Below are 18,384 nucleotides of genomic sequence, written 5' to 3'. Positions count from 1 at the left end.
ACAAATCGAAGAATAAACATAGCTGGATATACTAACGTTCTTTGATCACCTCGATGATTTCACCTTCTTTGAGCTCGAGTTCGTCGAGATCCTGAGGCGTGTAATCATACAATGCCTTGACCTTGGGTAAAGTTGGAAGCTGGGGCTTTCTCGGTTTCGCCTGTGGCCTGTTCGCGGGTCCGTTGATGCGCGGCTGGTTGGGCGGTGCCGGCTCCGAGGGTGGAGGCGGAGCTTTGACCAGTCCTAGATAGCAGCAGAGCATATTGTTGTTGTACAGCGAAAGAAATATTTTATTGTATTTTTTTTTTTTTTTTTTTTTTTCCATTTTTAAGTAGATGCAGAAAAGTAATAAAATTACATCGACCCTCCTCTCACCTCTAGGATTCTTAGTAGGCTGTGCATACATGCCCATGATCGGAACGCACCCAGCGGGCAATCTGCCGGGCATTACGTTTGCCGACGGAGCCTCGCTGATGGTCTGCTGCAGCTGAGATCGGTTAGCTGCCGATGGACCCGACCAACCGTTGGGGGGTCCCGGTTGTGTTTGGGGCTCATGTTGCGACCCCGAAATCACAGAGACGTTTTCATATCGATTCTGCTGCTGTTGACTTGCCACGGGATGACTAGGGCTTCGTATCGGGGGAGCGGCACCACGATGTTGTATTCCAGTTGAACGGCCGTAGACCGTTCGCGCGGACGATACCGATCCTGGCTCTGCAAGCGAGAGTTTTGTTACACGACACGTTTCATTTATCGAGAAGGAGCAGGACAACACACAATGGACCTACTGGTGTTGGATGGATAGCCGGGACCAATGCTGACGGTGAGCATTTTTCCGCTGGCCTTCAACGTTTCCAAGTCTCCGGAGTTTGTTTGCACGAATTTGACGGTTCTCGTACCTCCGCCGCCCCATCCTTCTTTTTTAACTTTGAACTCGATGCTGAGCGTGTTTGTGAAAAACAATGTTGACGTACATATTATAATGCTGGAAACACAGATACAAAAAAATGAAAAAAAAAAAAAAAAAACTTGTTTCATACCTGTTGGAAAATTTAATGAGTGGCGCGTGGCCCACTACTTCTCTGTACTTTTTATTTAAGATCGAAACAAATTCGGTTTTGAAAGTTAATTCCAGAAAACTGGCGTAATCTTCTCTCGTGTGAATAACCACAAAATCATCCTAAAATGCCATAAAAAGGAGCAGAATGATTGAATAAAAAGGTTTTTTTTTTTTTTTTTTATGTATTAAAATCTAATATGGGTTTTACCTGCATAGTACTGAGTGATAGTTGACTGATTTGTTCGAAGGGCAATTTTCTTTTGATCACCTCGACTAGTTTGCCCTTTTCCGGTCCCCTCTTCAGGCGATCCCGGCCTATCAGATACAGGCACTTGCCGGTCAGAATCAGATCTCGCCGGCTCATCTGTACATGAAAACGCAAAAACATTGATTAAATAAGTAATTAAAAAAATAATTCCGCTGAATATGCCCGACAGGCTGATTTGTGTCACCAGGGCACTTTGCGCGTACGTAAGTACGCATCACAACTATAGGTACATGAGTATCCGGCGCGGGACAATGAAACGACAACGCCGATGAAGAAAATGAAGAAGTTGATACTTAAAAAAAGATAAGTGTACTTGGACGTCGACGAGAGAGAAGCGGGCAGATCGGTAGGAGGAGATAAGCCGACTTTTACATCCGTGGCACGCCCGGCCGAGTTTAGAATGCGCGAGTACGCCGAATGATAAACTAGGTATACGTATATAGAGGGCTTTCACTTGCCTATATACAAAATATATAGCTCGCTCGACTATCGTACTGTGAATTGTGAATTGTTACATTATACGCGTGTAGATTATGATGGCCGATTCAAGCCGTGGACTCCTTTACAGGAACATTACAACTTGGCTTTATTGTTGTTTTAGAAAACAGGAAGTCAAGCGTTTTAACATCTCCTTCTATAAAAATTGTGCGTGCGGCTTCTAGTTCGAGATGGATAAGTACGCCAGCTTGTTTATTCTGCATATAAAAATATACAATACACCGTAACATGAGCTAGCAGCAGGTGAATACAAACGAAGAGTTCTTACTACATACTTTTACAATCACGGGCACAAAGATGTTTATTGCTCCATTCAATAGGATTGGGTTGTAACTTAATGATATGAGGCCTTGTAGATCCATGCTCGAGACAAATTAAAATAAAATCGATGTAGAAGGAACGATGTGATGTTATTGATTTTTTTCTTACATACTGTCGAGTTCGACGAATAGTTCACCGTAGATAATTCCACGAGGAGGTACGGTACAGGGTACAACAATTCAATCGGGACTTCCAGTAAAATAAAGTTTCACTTTGCAGTGACCTAGTAGATAATAATATAACAGAGGGACAAAGGAGTCGCGCTCGAATAGATTTTTCTTCTTGGAACGTGCGCGCGCGTACACATGGCTCATTATATCTAAAATAATAATAATAATAATAATAATAATAATATACACAGGTAAGAATTACCTTGAAGCGCCGGTCGTACTTTTTGACGACTTCGGCGAAAAAGATTTTTTCCCGCTTGCCGACAATATTGAGCAGCTTAGGCTTCATGTCCAAGCCGATGTAGTCACCCACGAAGTTGCGATTGAGACTCGCCCTGCGGCGCTGCTTGTGCCCGTAAAACAAATCGGCGGCCTCCTGCTTCCGTGCCTCCTGGCGTCTCTTGGCGAAATACTTTTTGAACGCCTTCTGAATCACCCGGGCGTGCATGTTGTACTCACGGTCCCGCGCCTCCTCCAGCATAAAGACCTACACATTATTTTTCGCACCCGTCATTTCCACCTGATTTTGTTGAATCCGTTGGGTGACAACTCGCATTCGCGGCTAGAGATGCCTTTTATTTTTTTCCCCCGGGAGGACGTGGCGGAGTTATCTCCCATACAGGATAAACAAACAAAAAAGAGACGTCAGCTTACACTCTCGGGCGCCTTGATGAATAGCTTCGTCCTGCCGAGCTGGTATTGTCCCCGGTCAATGCAAGCGCTCGCGAGTATCCTCTCGACTTCCTGGCGCTCGTCCCGCGAGCTCGGCCTCGCCTGCCGTGGAAGTATCGCCGCGTAGCGCTGGATAAATTTAGCAAAGGGACGCCTGTAGGCGTACCCGGCTCTCCTCACCCGTATGTTCTGTACATAATTACACATTATAATTATACCTACATAAATATATCATCGCTGTATATATAATAATAATAATTAATAACTTATTTGTTTGTAATATACGGTTAAACGTACTTCCTTGAGGCCGAGATACTCGATTTGATGGCGAACGCGATCCTGGTGCCAATCGCCGGGTCTTTTAGTCTCGTTGGGCTTGATGCAGCGTATGTAGTGCGGCGTGCAGCGCATCAATTGCCCGACCAACCGGCTAGCCTGTTGCTTGATCTTACTGCCGGCGGTCGTCGGTCGTGACTTGCCGAGGGTCTTCGTGATGCCCTCCTGATGCTGATGATCCGCTGACGGGTAAATCTCCTGAACCAGCAAACTATACGAACGAGCGGTAGCAGTAACCCAAAACAATGTCAACGCGCGTTGTGGTGTATATAATGTATAAGTAGATATAAAAGCCACCCGCGAAGCCCTTATGCTCGTAATTATCCCATAATTATACTTATCACATCAATTCATTCGCTCGTGCAATCGTTTGCTTGTACAAGTACATAATATATGAATCATGCTCGCTCTCTTCCCCTATTTGTCATTTGTCGATCAAAATTTCAGTTTATCTTTAGCCAGCCAAACAAAGCAAGTATAGATAAGTATATACATAGGTTAAATTTATCAAGCTACGGTGGTGTGTTGAGCCGTTTTGGTAGGTACAGCTACTTATATGTTTGCAGTTCACGTAACGTTTGGCACAGGTAGGTTTTGTACATATTCAGGTGTGTTGGTGTATATCCGTAAGTCAGTATGTATATATGTATATTATCGGTTGTGCAACGTATACTGCATAAGTAAAGAGCATCGATCGATGACAAATAAAAAATAGATCCCTAGTATAGGTATAGGTATATACACGTGCTTGTGTGGGAACCGCGGGTCTCGCCCGAGAACGGAGCGGCATGCGATGTATGCGACACATGTATCATGCAGGGAGAGATGAGTAGGTATTGCGCAACATATAAAAGTATATACACACTTGATATATACGTATACATCATCTATTTATTAGATGTGTAGTTAGTTATATATATATATATGTGTAGACTTATAAGCTGATGCATGTGATGCATCGGTTATTGTAACCCTGATGTATACACGTAATTCGTCGGAGCGGTGCATGGGAAATAAATATTTTACACTTACTTTGTGCTGGTTTGCATGAGCTCGACGAGGTCCAGGAATAAAACGTCGCGATTCTTGTCGCAAAAACCCTCGACCGAGTAGGAAACGCTCCCGGCGTAATGAAGTATGGTGAAACCGTCGCTGGTGCTTTGGAAGTGAGCGTGACTGTTGGCCGCATTAATGAAATTCTACAAAATATCCACATAAGCAGGGTTATCCATATAAATACATAAGTAAGTATATAGAGTGCATATATTATATATATACCAAAGTGATTGTATTTTTTTAGAGATAGGTGTAAGATGGTGTGATGATTGGTTACCCCTGACACGTGTAGGGGAGCCATCACTCGGATTCAATGCACCATCATTATCATTGGTAATTCGATGATAAGTACTTCTTGTTACGCGAGTTTCTCTTTCTTCGGTAGGTGGTACTAAGTAGGTACACGCATGCGTTGAGCAATTTTAAAAACTGATCAAAAAATTTATCAAGAGAAATCGAAAAAGTGTTGCGCGAGCCATGGGAAAATTCTTCATAATACGAGTCGATCGATCCGCCCGTACCTATATACTTACAAGCGCGGCGGTGCATTGCAGCTAAAATAGATTTCACTCGAGCATACGTATGGATGGGGATAGGTATACATACATACATACATGTTCTTATAGCGTTACATAAACTATTGCAGTTCATTCAGCAAGAATAATAATCTAATAGGCTCGATTCACAGGATGCCATGTAATGCATATACATATAGGGGTACACACCAATATTATGCGATGCATTCACATCTACGTGGATATATACACACCACCTATGTGTTGGTATTATCATCGTATAATTAGCTGGTGTTGGCTCTTTTCGCGCTCGACGTCACTACATATTCAAATGAATCGAGAAAGAAAAAAGGTGTTACAAATGCGAGCCCGACCTGGAGACTGAAATTCCGTGAGGGGAAAAAAAAAAAAAAAAAAAAAAAAAAAAAGATTGAGCGAGCGAGAATATGTAAGTAGGCAATATGATGTGCGAGTATACCTTTTGAAGATCGTTGTCAGCTCCGGTACTGCCTCCGTGCAGAGTCGCGCATACGTCGTCAAGGATGAGGAAGAGCCCGGGTGGCCTCTTTCCCTCGAGCAGCTCGACGACCACGTGGTTGTTAAAGTAGTCGATCGGCGTCCACCTTATGTTCTCCGACACGTACTCTTCCTGGAACATGGTTAAAGGGTTTCATTATTATTTTACGTGTTTATATGTTGCGCATTAGCATCGTGTCTCAAATAAAAAAAAAAAAAAAAAAAAAAAAAAAAAGCCAACCAAGAGGTTTTTTACTTGTTTGCATTTTTAAATTAAAAGTAATAAGATACAAAAAATGCAGGTAATAAGTCTCATTCGGAGCTTTCACAGATGGGTTTGTTGTAACGAATCATCCAAGTATAGGTATACATTGCGAGGCAGGCACGCACACGTGTGTGCAGGTGTTGTATTATATCGTATATAAATATATAAGAAGTTGTGGCTTGCACAGAGCTTTATTGTTTTCGTAGCGCCAAAAATACACAAGGCTTATAGGCATAGTGTTTATATATCCAAGCACAGTAGGCATCATTGGTATTTCCTTCATTGTAATACCTATCGTATCATTTAAATTTTTGCGAGCTATATACCTAATGCATTGTACCCCATCGGACGCGCTACCATCCGCTATCTCTCCTGGCGCTGGCCTCTTTTTCCTCAATCCAACTCTCGAATGATTCTTTGTTCGACGCAGTATACCTACTTATCATACCTATATATATACTCGCGCGCGTGCCTACAAGTCTCTTTGAAAAAAAACTCCGGTCCAAGTCTTTTAAAAATCCAGGCTAGCCCTTTTTTAATGCTACACTCTGTACTTATGTATACTCGTATATTATACGTAGGTGTATATTTATATAAACACATGCCTCTGGCACACTTTTCTCTCTTCTCTATATACTTTCCTTTGCAGCTGCATGTAAGTACATTTAATTATAAGTACCGATATGGTACTTGCACTACCTGCAGTAAGTGTGTATATATTATAATTATATACAAGCGAGCATATATTATTATTATTATTATTATCATAATAGCATTTATATACGCTCAATAGGTGTATATACCATACCTGCATATAGTTGAGCGTGACCAATATTTGTTTCCGGAATGTCCGGCGTTTGAACGAATGGCGCTCTTCTTTTTTACAGCTCGAAACAAAAGGCCCGTTGTACGTCCGTTCGTTTTCTACCATTTCTTCGGCCTTCCCCCTCAGTCCCGTGCGCGAAACTAGGGCAGGAGGTGGTTCTCGCCATTGTGCACCGCTAAAAATTTTGCCCGCGAATCGTAAATATGCTCGCCAAATGAGTATAGGTATACTCACGGGCTAAATCGTTTCGTTCCAACTTTTATTTCTTAAGATCGAAACAGTCGCATCGCGCTTCCGTGGTCCGAACACCGGAGCAAAGCAATAATGGCAGACCGATGACCGCAAAATACCCACTTGAGTAACATTTCGGGTTGTTTGTCATTCACCCCGGTCTGACCATTTTCACATCCGTTCGGAACAAGTATAACATATTTATACTACATCTACAGGTGTACAAGCGATGGGACGGTGAAAAAATATTTCATCAGTGAGGTATACAAATACACATATCATCATCATCATCATACAATAATAATAATAATAATAATAATAATAATAATAATAATATTTATGATAAAAGTATGGGAGCGCGAAGGAATTAAGAGGATGGAAATAAGCAGGTGTATGTTATATGTATACTTGTGTCAACGAGAAAAAAGGGGATCAGGAGGACAGAGCGACCGAGCGATCCGCGACCGCGCGGGTGTCGCAATATATGTATATAGTAAAGATCTAGCTGTGCGGCAGCAGCGATCTCCATTCCGAATTAATCCCAAGACTCGGTTCTGCTCCGAATACGTAAGTATCCAAGAGCAGCTGAGCCAAGGGAACAAAAGTACCTACACAAGTCCACAGTCACGGCAAATGGGTAATAGCACCCACCGACTTCCGACCACCTAAATTCCCCACACCTGTCGCCTTTCCAATAGTACAAGTATTATTTACATCCGCTGGCTCGATTATCGGCAAAAACCTGCACCTAATATGATTAAGTACGTACTCTAGAAGCCTGCTCCCACTCCCCCCACCCTTTTCCTCTCTGCCCCGTTGCATTTTACGACCATCGATGTAAAGGACTCTACAATCGGATTAACCTGGATGAAGCCGCGAGTAACGTTCCCGAGACCCCGATTGATATATGTATAGAAAAAAAAAAAAAAAAAAAAGATTAGACATAGTATAACGAAAAGAGTTTGACGAAAATTTTGTGAGATCACGAGACACGCACGGTTATTGAAAAATAAGAAAATATTGAAATCCGTAAAACTAAAAGATTAAAACGTCATGCCTCGAAGGAGGTACAATAAGTATAGTTATGCGATAGGCAAATAAAAGAGCAGCATCAAACAGCAGTCACGGCGACAGAAAGGATTGATTGATTGAACTTTATTGAGGCCTTGTGGCTTAGCCATGTCTGGCCATCCAGGAAAATACACATGATAATATAAACAAAAATGATAGTAATACATGTTTAGATCTAGTTTTACAAATATATATATATACAGTAAGTAAATTAAATCGCAAGTATAAAGTATTGAAGTGTACAGTTTGAAAGAATAATAAGAAATGTAAGTTATGATCGGATAACGGTTATGATCGGGAAGAACAATCGGTATCGCACGACTAGCTGCGACGGCTCATCTGCACGTAACTATCCGTATACCTATATGTATACCTGCATTTAAATATGTATAGGTATTTGTTTGTGGATCGATGCGCGTTCATCAAGTTGTGGGAGGCGATGTGTGGAAAATGTCTTTTGAAAAAAGCAGCGCGTGCCTTTTCTCACTACTTACTTATTTTATTTTACTTTTAGCGAGCACGCGCGTCATTCGCGATGAAGAGGTTCTCGCGATGATACTTATACGCGTACACATCAAGATAAATAATAATATAACGCGTATACCGTGTACGTGTCATTATACAATGTAATACAGTAGTAGTTGGACCCTCGCCATACGAATGTTGGTGCATGGAGTTTTGTATGGATTATAACTTGTACCGCGTCATTTTCCGTATGACATTGTAAGTATATACACAACGAGGTACTTACACTCGATCCGGGCAGGCATTGCAGCTTTGTGTGATCCCGTAGCGCATATACAATATATATGTACTATGTGGCAGCCTTTATTGGACCACCGCGTACCGTGAAAATATCCACGGTCGTATAGGTGTGGATACTTGCACAATTATTATCCATTTGGGAGTTTTTTTCATTACGGGTAAATTAATTAAATCGAGAGTATTATTTAAGTACATTGGGTTATTGGGCATTAGTCATACACGAGGTACGTACAAACATGCATAATTACGTTTACGTACGTTAAAGACGGAAAATCAGTTGATCCATCCGTCGAGAGTGCACGGGCTACAAAGTGTATAAGATATACCTAACGTGTATGTATACTTATACTTATATCATAAGTACTTGTCCCATAGCTATAGGCAAAGTCCCTTTGTTCTTCAGTTTCCTGTGAGTACACACGTCGCGTCGTGCATTCGTGTATACACATATACACGTACTCCTATGGTACAGAGTATAATATAAGAGTGGTACACGCTCACTCTTATCTCGGCTCGATCCATCTCCATCTGTTCGCTGCTTGTCCGTAAAACTTTGAATGTTGGCCATTGCCGTGCGCGCAAAGTGACGAGAAAATACGACTCTCTCTCTCTCTCTCTCTCTTTGCTTCATAGCCAGTTAACTTAAAAAATATGCAGTACAGCTCGACATCTACAAAATTACACAGTTAGGTATATCCTAGCTCTCACGTGCGAGGTACAAAGAAGTAGCGACGAATCCACAATCTTGTAAGATCTCGCCCCATTTCTAAACTGCCTTCGCGTACAGGTATACCTATCTGTAGGTCGTGTCAAATGGACGTTATAAGTACAGGGAGACTTTTGGCACAATTGGAGGAAAATTGGCGCGAAACAGTCCAAAGGTTCATTTGCTTGCAAAAACAAAAAAAAGATAAGTACTTATAGTACCAACAACAACAACATTCAAGTATTAATGCTTGAGCCAATAACTTAAAATAATAAAATGCCAGAGCCGAGCTTGCATTCTCGATTTTATAATTTCCACGCCACAAGTACTTACATATATACTGCTCAAGTTACGTTTTGTTCTTACTCCTCCTCCGAGCAGACGGGTACTTAAATTTACAGTTAGACACGCGCTCTCGGCTAATTGTACCGCGGGACGATTTTTACGCCGCGGACCTCACTGCGGTTTCGACGAGAGTGCGGAGCTTCGCGGGGACAAACTCTGGCTCCTTTCAGTGATCCGAACATCCTTTTTTTTTTTTTTTTTTTTTTTCTAAGTTCTTCAAAGTTCTATTATTTCATCGATCCTGTGATTGCACTGAGAGACCGGATTGTTTATAATTAAGATATATGTTAACTATGAACGATTCGGTCTCTCAGTGTGAGGTACAGATATTTGACGGCAAGTGAGCAATCGAACGGAGCGCGCGCTTCGCATGTACGGTACAGCAGTGCTCTCGTACTCCTGTCTGATATACAAATAAGTATACCTATGAGGCGTTATACTTTTCGAAAAGGTGCGGAGAGGAGTTGCAGCAAGCCGTAAAAGCTGATTTTTCACTCTTTTAACCCTGATCCTCACTGTGCGCATAGGTTACACCTATACTCTCTGATAAATGCGTTGAGCTCGTAAATGCTCCGTTTACGCAAATTGCCAGCACCAAATGGCTCGTGTAGCCGTTAGCTCAGGTGCACGCGTTTGCTTCCTCCCGAATATGCCTATGCGCCTCTTTATTTTTCTCCATCTAATCACTCTCTAGCGGCGCTTTTTTCCCACAATTCGAGTGTGCCTCTTTAACCCGTTTGCCCATACGTACACACAAGTAACTGTAACCCTCACGAAATTACCTTTTTTCAGAGCTGTTCTTTCTTTCTTCCCTTCAATTAAGCCGAGCATGTGAGCGCGAGAAAAAAAAAAAAAAAAAAAAAAAAAAAAAAGCACTTGACATCGGCGGTGGTACGTACGATATAATATATTATCATAGTAGTAAGTATAGGAGTGTGCTCTCACGCGATCGTCTAGGGTGCGATTTTCGGGCAAGTCGGCACTTGCTAGCGATTTTTGGTCATTTTAACTCCCTCCTATCCGGAGTTCAATATATGCATATACGTATACTACAATGTGTGTATATGTATACGTAGGTATGCCTACATGGATGAATTAATTGTAAAAAAACATGCTTGCGAAGAAAAATAATGGAAGAATTACAGACTGGACGATACATTAAGTGCAATTTTTATAGATTGATTCAAATCAATGTATGTGTTGCGCTCACCGCGTGATGGGTACTTGCTGCTTGTAACTTAACCAACGCACGGCTCGCTTCGTTGTCGAATCTTAAAATAACATAATGTTACGTGATTTTTTTGAGGGAGGAAAATAAAAGTAACGGGGTCGAGTTTCGAAACCAGAGCCGATCCGGCTGCACGTATCGATGGACAATAATAATTACATATGTTTGGGTATGTACGGGCAAGAACAAGCAGAATTATATACCATGGCGTTAAATAAACTTTCGATTACTGGATCGATCTCACGTGGGTATTATTAAAACATGGGTGAGTACAATTTATTGTGCGTAGATACGTACCTCGTCAGCTTGACTCGTAAGCATACATACTTATTAGGTACACGGAAAAACGCTTGCAGAGGAGAAAGAAAAACTATATAATATTGTTACTTATTCGCGAGGGACCGCATTCCACGCGACGAATCGGGGGTAATGAATTTCATCGAGTTCTCGGCTCAAATATATATCTATATAAATTAATAAGCGAGAAAAATTTGCGGACACATGGTCGCGCTCGTCATGCTGACGCCCATTACACGCGTGCAAGTCCATGGGCACCATAGTCGTTTGGTTCCCCCCTTGCACTCGGGGGGAGGGGGGAGGAGGAGGAACAAGAAAAAGAAGAAAAAGAGCTCCGTGCGCGCCTTGGCTAATTCGCGCACCGGCCGAGCGGAGCACGTACTTACAGCCCGCGGAATCCCCTAACGATTTGCTCCGCTCGCCTTTTTTCAGGCCTCCTCCTCCTCGAGTTACATTCATTTTCTAGCGAAACGATTTGTTAAAATTGCACATACGAGTTGTGTGCGCGGAGGGTCGACGCCCCGACTCGCCAGCGTCAGTATGAAGGTGCACTTTCCCCATCATTTAATTGGCGAGCTTGGACATTATTATTTATTATATCTACGTACGGAAATCGTGATTCTTTTTTTTTTTTTTTCTTTTTATTTTCATTTTTCATGTATGTGCTAACAAACGAAAAACGGCTCTAGACAACATTTTCTCATTGCCTTACCTTCACACGTACCAACACAATATATATACATACATTATGGTGTTTGCATGGGTAATATAATTGAAAACATATTCTAAGCGCCACTACTTAATGAGGAGCAGTACTTGATCAATAACTGTCGAGCCTGGTTTTACACGACATTCATTGGCAATGTAATTTAAGTTAAGAATTGTATGGAGGAGAAAAGAAATGATTGGAGGTAAAGGCTGGAGCGACTTCTGTATTTGTTGTTCTTTACCCCCCCCCCCGCCCCGCAATGATTATCGAACGAAACATATTAATACTAACTTTCACGCTTTCATTAAATGAAATGGTAGTTTCGACTGAATTGATCAATCTCAAGAAAATAGAGAACGCCTGTGGGTATAGGTGTATACTTGGGTACGCGTATTTATTTGCTCGGTTAAAATTAGACCTCGTCGTCGATTTCTCTAATAGCTTGACAAACGTACACTCGACCGTTCCGATCGAGCGAATGAGCCGATGAACGAGAATCGAGATGATTTTCTAAACCTCGAGAAATCGAGAAAAGGAAAAGAAAGGCAAGGGTACTTGGAAATCAAATTTTACTAAAATAGTGGCTACTGTATAACATGTAATCATACAGTCGCACTTGCGCGTAGCGTACGCAGTAGGAGCTTATTTTGTCTCATTAGGTACCTATACCCAACAAAATAATATGAGATAATAACAATACGCGCGTCGTGTTCCCGCAAAAAGTAAGTAAATAATGACGACGACGGCGACCACCATCATCACACACGTTTATTGCACGTTAGAAAGTCCGGACGCAGCTATCACTTTCTTTCTTCACTTCCTCCACACGAGCGGAGCATCGGAAAGCCAGACTCTATGTATATACGCATGTACAATAACCCACGTATATATATACGCCAATATGTATTACACGGGTGTGCTCATATCGCGGGCGAGTGCCTGCACGGGTAATAGGTATAACGTGATGCTCCTGCTAATTGAGACTTTACTACCGCAAAGCGAGAGTACAGGTTTCTCATGAGTACTTAACTATATTGTATAATGCGATGAGAGCTCTCGGCGACATCCTTTATTTATTGTACGTGGTGCATGTATAGGTATACGTGTACTCATGTGGAGACTCTTATTCGTACATACGCACACATATACATATCGATGTTTCCATCACCAATGAGCCCCAAATGCAGTAGGTGCAAGTAACTTTAACTGTTTTTGGGAGGCACATTCATATATATTACCTGTGTACGTATCGCATCAGAACAAAGTTTTTTGACGCGTGGCGCGACCGATATAGGATACTTGAAAGGTTTTGTGTACGCAACTCTATATACATGTACACATACGTATAGGTATGTATATATCCACGGCAAATCGGCAATGACCACTTCGCGAGTCGCAGAGTTAATATTTTTTCCCTTTTAGCCCGTCGTCCTGTTGGTTGTTGGCGTTGTTGCATACCTAAGCGGCACCGAGTCGTGAAAAACTGAAGGAATTTTCCTCGCACGTGCCCATGCGCGTTCTGCAATTTGAGTATTTGACGCCCATCACGCAGTCGTCGGAACAAAGACTTTTCCGCTCTTCACGACTCGGTGCGCATCATTTATAACCAATTCCTGTATGCTATATATGTATATAATTATCATATACATGTATGCATATATATTATATGTAAAACACGTCTGCAATGTGTCCGTAACGTCCGTTTGTTACAGCAAACACGTGTGCAAGCGAACGATTAGATAAACACCACGTGAATTTGTTTCGCAATTACAAACAAATACCTTCTCGCGGTATAATTATATAGCTGTACTATAATAAATAAAATTTACAGCGTTCGATCGTCTCACACGTGCAAACACGCAGACTCTCACTCGATTCCCGAGGCCCGGCTCGTTAATCAAGGAAACCATTAATTTAACAAGACGAGCGAGGGCGTTTATAAGTATATAATATAATTATGTAAATGAAAAAAAAAAAAATAAATAAATAAATAAAAAAAATGTTGAGAAAAGGGTATAAGTATACGGGATGAAAAAGGAGAGGCGGGCCGACTTTGACAAAAACGAGAGAAACCCTCTCTGGTGATAAGCACCGACTCACACGCTTACTCCCTTCGTTATATCATATTTTATAATTATATTTAAATGCAAAACGACGTTTAGTGGGGCGGGCAGCCCTTTTCATCCCGGGTAAGTGTGGATATACTTGTAATGTCTCGATTCTCTCAAAAGGAGCAAACAAGCAGCAAACCTATATTATAAGTAAGTATATTATCCACCTACAAAAATGATGTGTGGCGAGAAAGTCAGCAAGTATAGTACGCCCGTTGAATTTCAAAGCCGATGCCTGCCTGCGTATTATACAATAATATTATTATTATTGTTGTTGTTTGTAAGTATATGCGTACGGCATGGGACGGAGTTTTGCGAGGGTGCAGTGGAGGCTCATCGTATAGGTATATGAAAGAAAACTTCGAAGCCGGAAATCCTGTCGGAAAAGAGGAGGCTAAAGAAAAGTACTTTATTGAACACGTATACCTTTTACCTTTACATTTTGTCTTCGGAGTGGATTACAAAAATTGATTGAGGAAAATTATTATTGTTTCCGTTCGACAGACTAGTTTGTAAGAAAAGTGGGGGGCGGCTCAGGGCCCGGTTTATTCCTTATGTATTGTGTACGTATACATAATTATTAAGTATATTCACATGCAGTGGTTAAAATCAATCAGAGTCAGATTAACTTTATTTTAAAAACGCGTGTCACCGTAACAAGTGACTCATTATCTTGGAATTTTTTGTCACCCTGTGAGACCGAATCTTTTACCTATTATATGGCTAATATTATTATGCTAAAAAAAATGCGGTTTTTGCGTAGTTGCAATTTTTTAACTCTGCATGTCGAAAATACGTGTGGTAAGGCACACCAGTAACTACTCGTGCCACAACACATGCACTCGAAAAAGTCATCGTCGATTGCTCAAACGGTCTCTAAAAACTGGTTCGGCAATTCTCGCCTTCGCTACACGTTATATATGGAATGTAGACGGAGAATCGGGGGAGGGGGGGGGACACCTCGAAATCCAAAATCTCTCGACTTGCCAAATTGGGCTGAATTAGTTTCGCCTAAACAAGATCCACGCGATATAGCTGTACAACTTTGAACCGCGCGCGCTCACCGACAAAAGCTCGTTTCACTTCTGTAGAGGATAAGTATAAGCATACCCTAAAAGATAAATCTAAGGAGCCGCGAGTCGGGAAACATACCCGACCCAAGGATGCAATACGTATGTACAGGGAATGTATGTGTATGACGCCCTCCTTGTAAGGACACAGCAGGTATACGTTGGTAATCGAAAGTACCTCACATTTCGTAATAAGAGTCAAACGATAAAGATTTCTTGGATGCAAATATAATTAAAACTGGCCTTGGGGAGGGAAAAAAAAAAAAAAAAATCAATTATAAAAGAAGCAAGAGCGTGACAGTGGCTGGGTTTTGCTTCAAAGAGACGAGTCGTGAGGTATATACATATAGGTAAATGGAGAGGAAAAAAAAGGACAAGTTCAAAAGCAATGGAATGTTACGCAAGTCACCACGGCGAGAAAGAGAGACTAATTATCTTGCGGGATGGATTAAAGTATTGCCGCTTCTGGGCTGTTGTTTGAGCATATACAACAAAGATCTGTCTCCTCTCTATACCTATACAATCACCGGTCCTCAGCGGGAACATTTTCAATTTATTCTACGCTGTATAAGTACCAACGGGCTATCGCAAAAGTTTCCGGAACTCTACTCCACTCTGTACGTGTGTATGGTGTACCAAGATATACCTCGATAGCTTGGAGAGGCGGGGATGGAGGGCGAAAGAAAGGATTTGAGTCTCTGCAGTATACTTTTATGTGTACATGCGGATAGTCGACCCCGGGACAAAGGAAGAGAAATTAAAATTGACTCTTATACCCATGTGAGAAGTAGAGAGAAATTGCCGCGATTGTCGTTTACACGTACCTACCTGGTGTTGTATTATTTATTTTCCCTGTCTGGCCTTTTTTTTTTTTTTTATCATGCGACGATTATCGCGATAAAAAAAAAGAAAGAAAGAAAGGTGGACCCATTCTCCCGCCTTTTTCACGTTTTAATGCTCTTTTTACGGGGCCACGTTACGCGGGGGTATACCTCTACTAAGCTCTTTCTCTAACCTTTATTATTATTATTATTATTTTTTTTTTTCCATCAACTGTTAAAAAGAAAAGAGAACTTGCTCAACAATGGTGCATTTAATTCGGAGAGCTGGCTCATTACGGGAGAAAAAGATGAATCATTGTTCCGCAGCAGAGAAAATTCTTTAATCCTCTTGAAACTTTCTCAATCTTAAATGCAAAAGGTTGAAGCGCGCCGGATAAGTAGGTATGCTAATTTTCGGGGAGCTTGTAATGAATTTTCAAATTTAATAATTAATTAAGAGCGGCTTATTGCAGCGCCCGCCGGGTGGATTGCATCAGTAATTATAACGTGCGCCTCTTTGACAATGCCTAGGTATAATAATAATAATAATAATAATAATAATAATAATAATAATAATAATTATGTACCATTAAATTTTGAAAAATGCAAATTTTATCATTCAAGGGTAATAAACGAAATGTATACGTGCTGTTTACTTTCAAATAGATCTCGCGAGCTGATTGAGCCATTGCGTAAATTTTCCGCTTACTGCGAAGAATACTTGAGTTGATGCACAGATCTTTGCCAGTAGTGGTGGTGTGGTGACCCTGACCAGTTTAAAAAAAAATCCCCACTGTAAATGTAGGTAATTACCTAAAATACTTATTGTATAAATAATGTGCGCTGAAATAAAAATAATTTCCTTTTTCGTCGCAAACTTGAAAACTCGCCTACCAGCTCCATTGCAGGAAATGAGTAGGTGCAGAGTGAGTACGATTTATCGATTTATTGTAGGTACTTGGCTCACGGCTTTTTTCCAACATACCGACTTCCCGCAGGATGGCGCAGTAATAATCAAGTTTGAACCCATAATATAACACAATATGTACTACGCGTTACAGGATTATATATATATATATATATATATATATATATATATATATATATATATATAGATTTACAAGTGACTACATGTCATGTACGTATATAGGTATGGATGGGTAAAGGTAATCTCGAGTTTTGCTCATCCGTTGATTCATCTTATTGCAAGCACAAATAAATTCACAGTATAGCCATCCTTGGGAGAAAAATTATAGTTTACCATGGCTGCGAGTCAAAGAATAATAAAAAAAAAAAAAAAAAGGAAAAAAAAAAGAGGGGGATGACGATGAGCTAAATGCTCGGTAAAATCGATAAAGGTATAGTGTTTTTTCGTCGTGACGTATGTAGTTATTGAAATAAATTAGCCCGACGATGTACGCTTGGTGCTCCGAGGTGCGACGAATGTACACAAAAATTCCTGAAATTTGTCCGGAAGGAAAAGCGCATAGTGTAGTTGTTCCACACGACTCTCCTTCCCTGTTCCGAAAGGCGAGAACTATATATAAAAGATATGTTGGACTGGATACTTGTAAATTGTACTTATAAATATATGTATATTTTACAGGTATACCTAAGCCGCGAAGGAGCCACGCGCGGCCGCGGGAAAGCTTCAACCAAGAAGTAAGTATAGTAGGTAGGGGTATACATAGACAGTAGGAGGTGGGAAAGGGGGGGGGGTGGTCTCGCGAACACGCGGGCTCAGTGGGAGGTACATCATCAAATGCATATAGGGTATGTATGTATATATACATATCCATAGAGCGCGCGCGTGTCTTTTACGCGGCGCGCGCCCGCGGGACGGAGTGGGGGAGGGAGACTGTTGTATATATAGCTATGGACATGTATCCGCAATATTATATGTATATATGTATACCTGTCCGCTATACCGCTCGGCTGTTGGTGTATATGTATACGTGTATTCTATTAGGGATATAAGACTTTGTGAGATCTACCTTCACTCGATCCGCGGCACGCGGACGGCCGACTCGTGTCCGATTGTCTGTCTGTTGCGTTGTGTCGCGCGCCCAGAGCCGGCTCTTTTTTTTTGGCGCGCCATCACCATACAAGTCACTGTTACACACTGTTCACAATTGCTCGGGCACCTACGTCATAACTATTAATTTATTTCCTTCATTGATTCCTCGCAATCTTCGATTCGATACGAGGATATAATTATATAGAGCATTGTAGAGAAGTAACATTGAAGACAACTACCGCCGGTGAGCGGTGGTGAAGAAGAAGGAAAAAAAAAGTGAAATGATGTGGATACGTATAAGGTGCAGTGGGGGTTACTTGTAATGATGTAGTTGTACAGATTGCCGGAGCCAAGGGAGGAAAAGAAATAGGACGTGGGAAAAATCAGCTGCCGGCTTCGCACTTGATTGCTCCTTGGGCCTTGTACTTACTTACCAATGCACCGATAATTAACTATTGGGTATACTTACCTATACTTTAGACTTATGCCATGAAAAAGCGATCAAACCGC

General features: G+C 41.3%; 1 protein-coding gene across 1 annotated transcript in view; it reads right to left on the bottom strand.

Moving 5' to 3' along the window:
• The window catches only part of LOC106640022 (unconventional myosin-Ie), a 51,096-nt gene that overhangs the window by 696 nt on the left and 32,016 nt on the right, over positions 1–18,384 (bottom strand). Inside the window, exons 12-21 of the mRNA XM_089588724.1 lie at positions 5,375–5,545; positions 4,358–4,524; positions 3,287–3,536; positions 2,972–3,178; positions 2,520–2,804; positions 1,269–1,424; positions 1,041–1,180; positions 789–940; positions 376–714; positions 37–243 (exon numbers count right to left, since the gene is read on the bottom strand). Coding sequence (XP_089444850.1) covers positions 37–243; positions 376–714; positions 789–940; positions 1,041–1,180; positions 1,269–1,424; positions 2,520–2,804; positions 2,972–3,178; positions 3,287–3,536; positions 4,358–4,524; positions 5,375–5,545 — 2,074 coding nt within the window. The remainder of the gene's footprint in view (positions 1–36; positions 244–375; positions 715–788; positions 941–1,040; positions 1,181–1,268; positions 1,425–2,519; positions 2,805–2,971; positions 3,179–3,286; positions 3,537–4,357; positions 4,525–5,374; positions 5,546–18,384) is intronic.

Source organism: Copidosoma floridanum, unplaced genomic scaffold (assembly GCF_036245765.1).
Source record: "Copidosoma floridanum isolate Cflo_tuat_1 unplaced genomic scaffold, Cflo_Japanese_pri ptg000007l, whole genome shotgun sequence".
Classification (NCBI taxonomy): Eukaryota; Metazoa; Arthropoda; class Insecta; order Hymenoptera; family Encyrtidae; genus Copidosoma; species Copidosoma floridanum.
The sequence above is the reverse complement of the archived record's forward strand: the minus strand, read 5'-3'. Positions and strand labels throughout refer to the sequence as shown.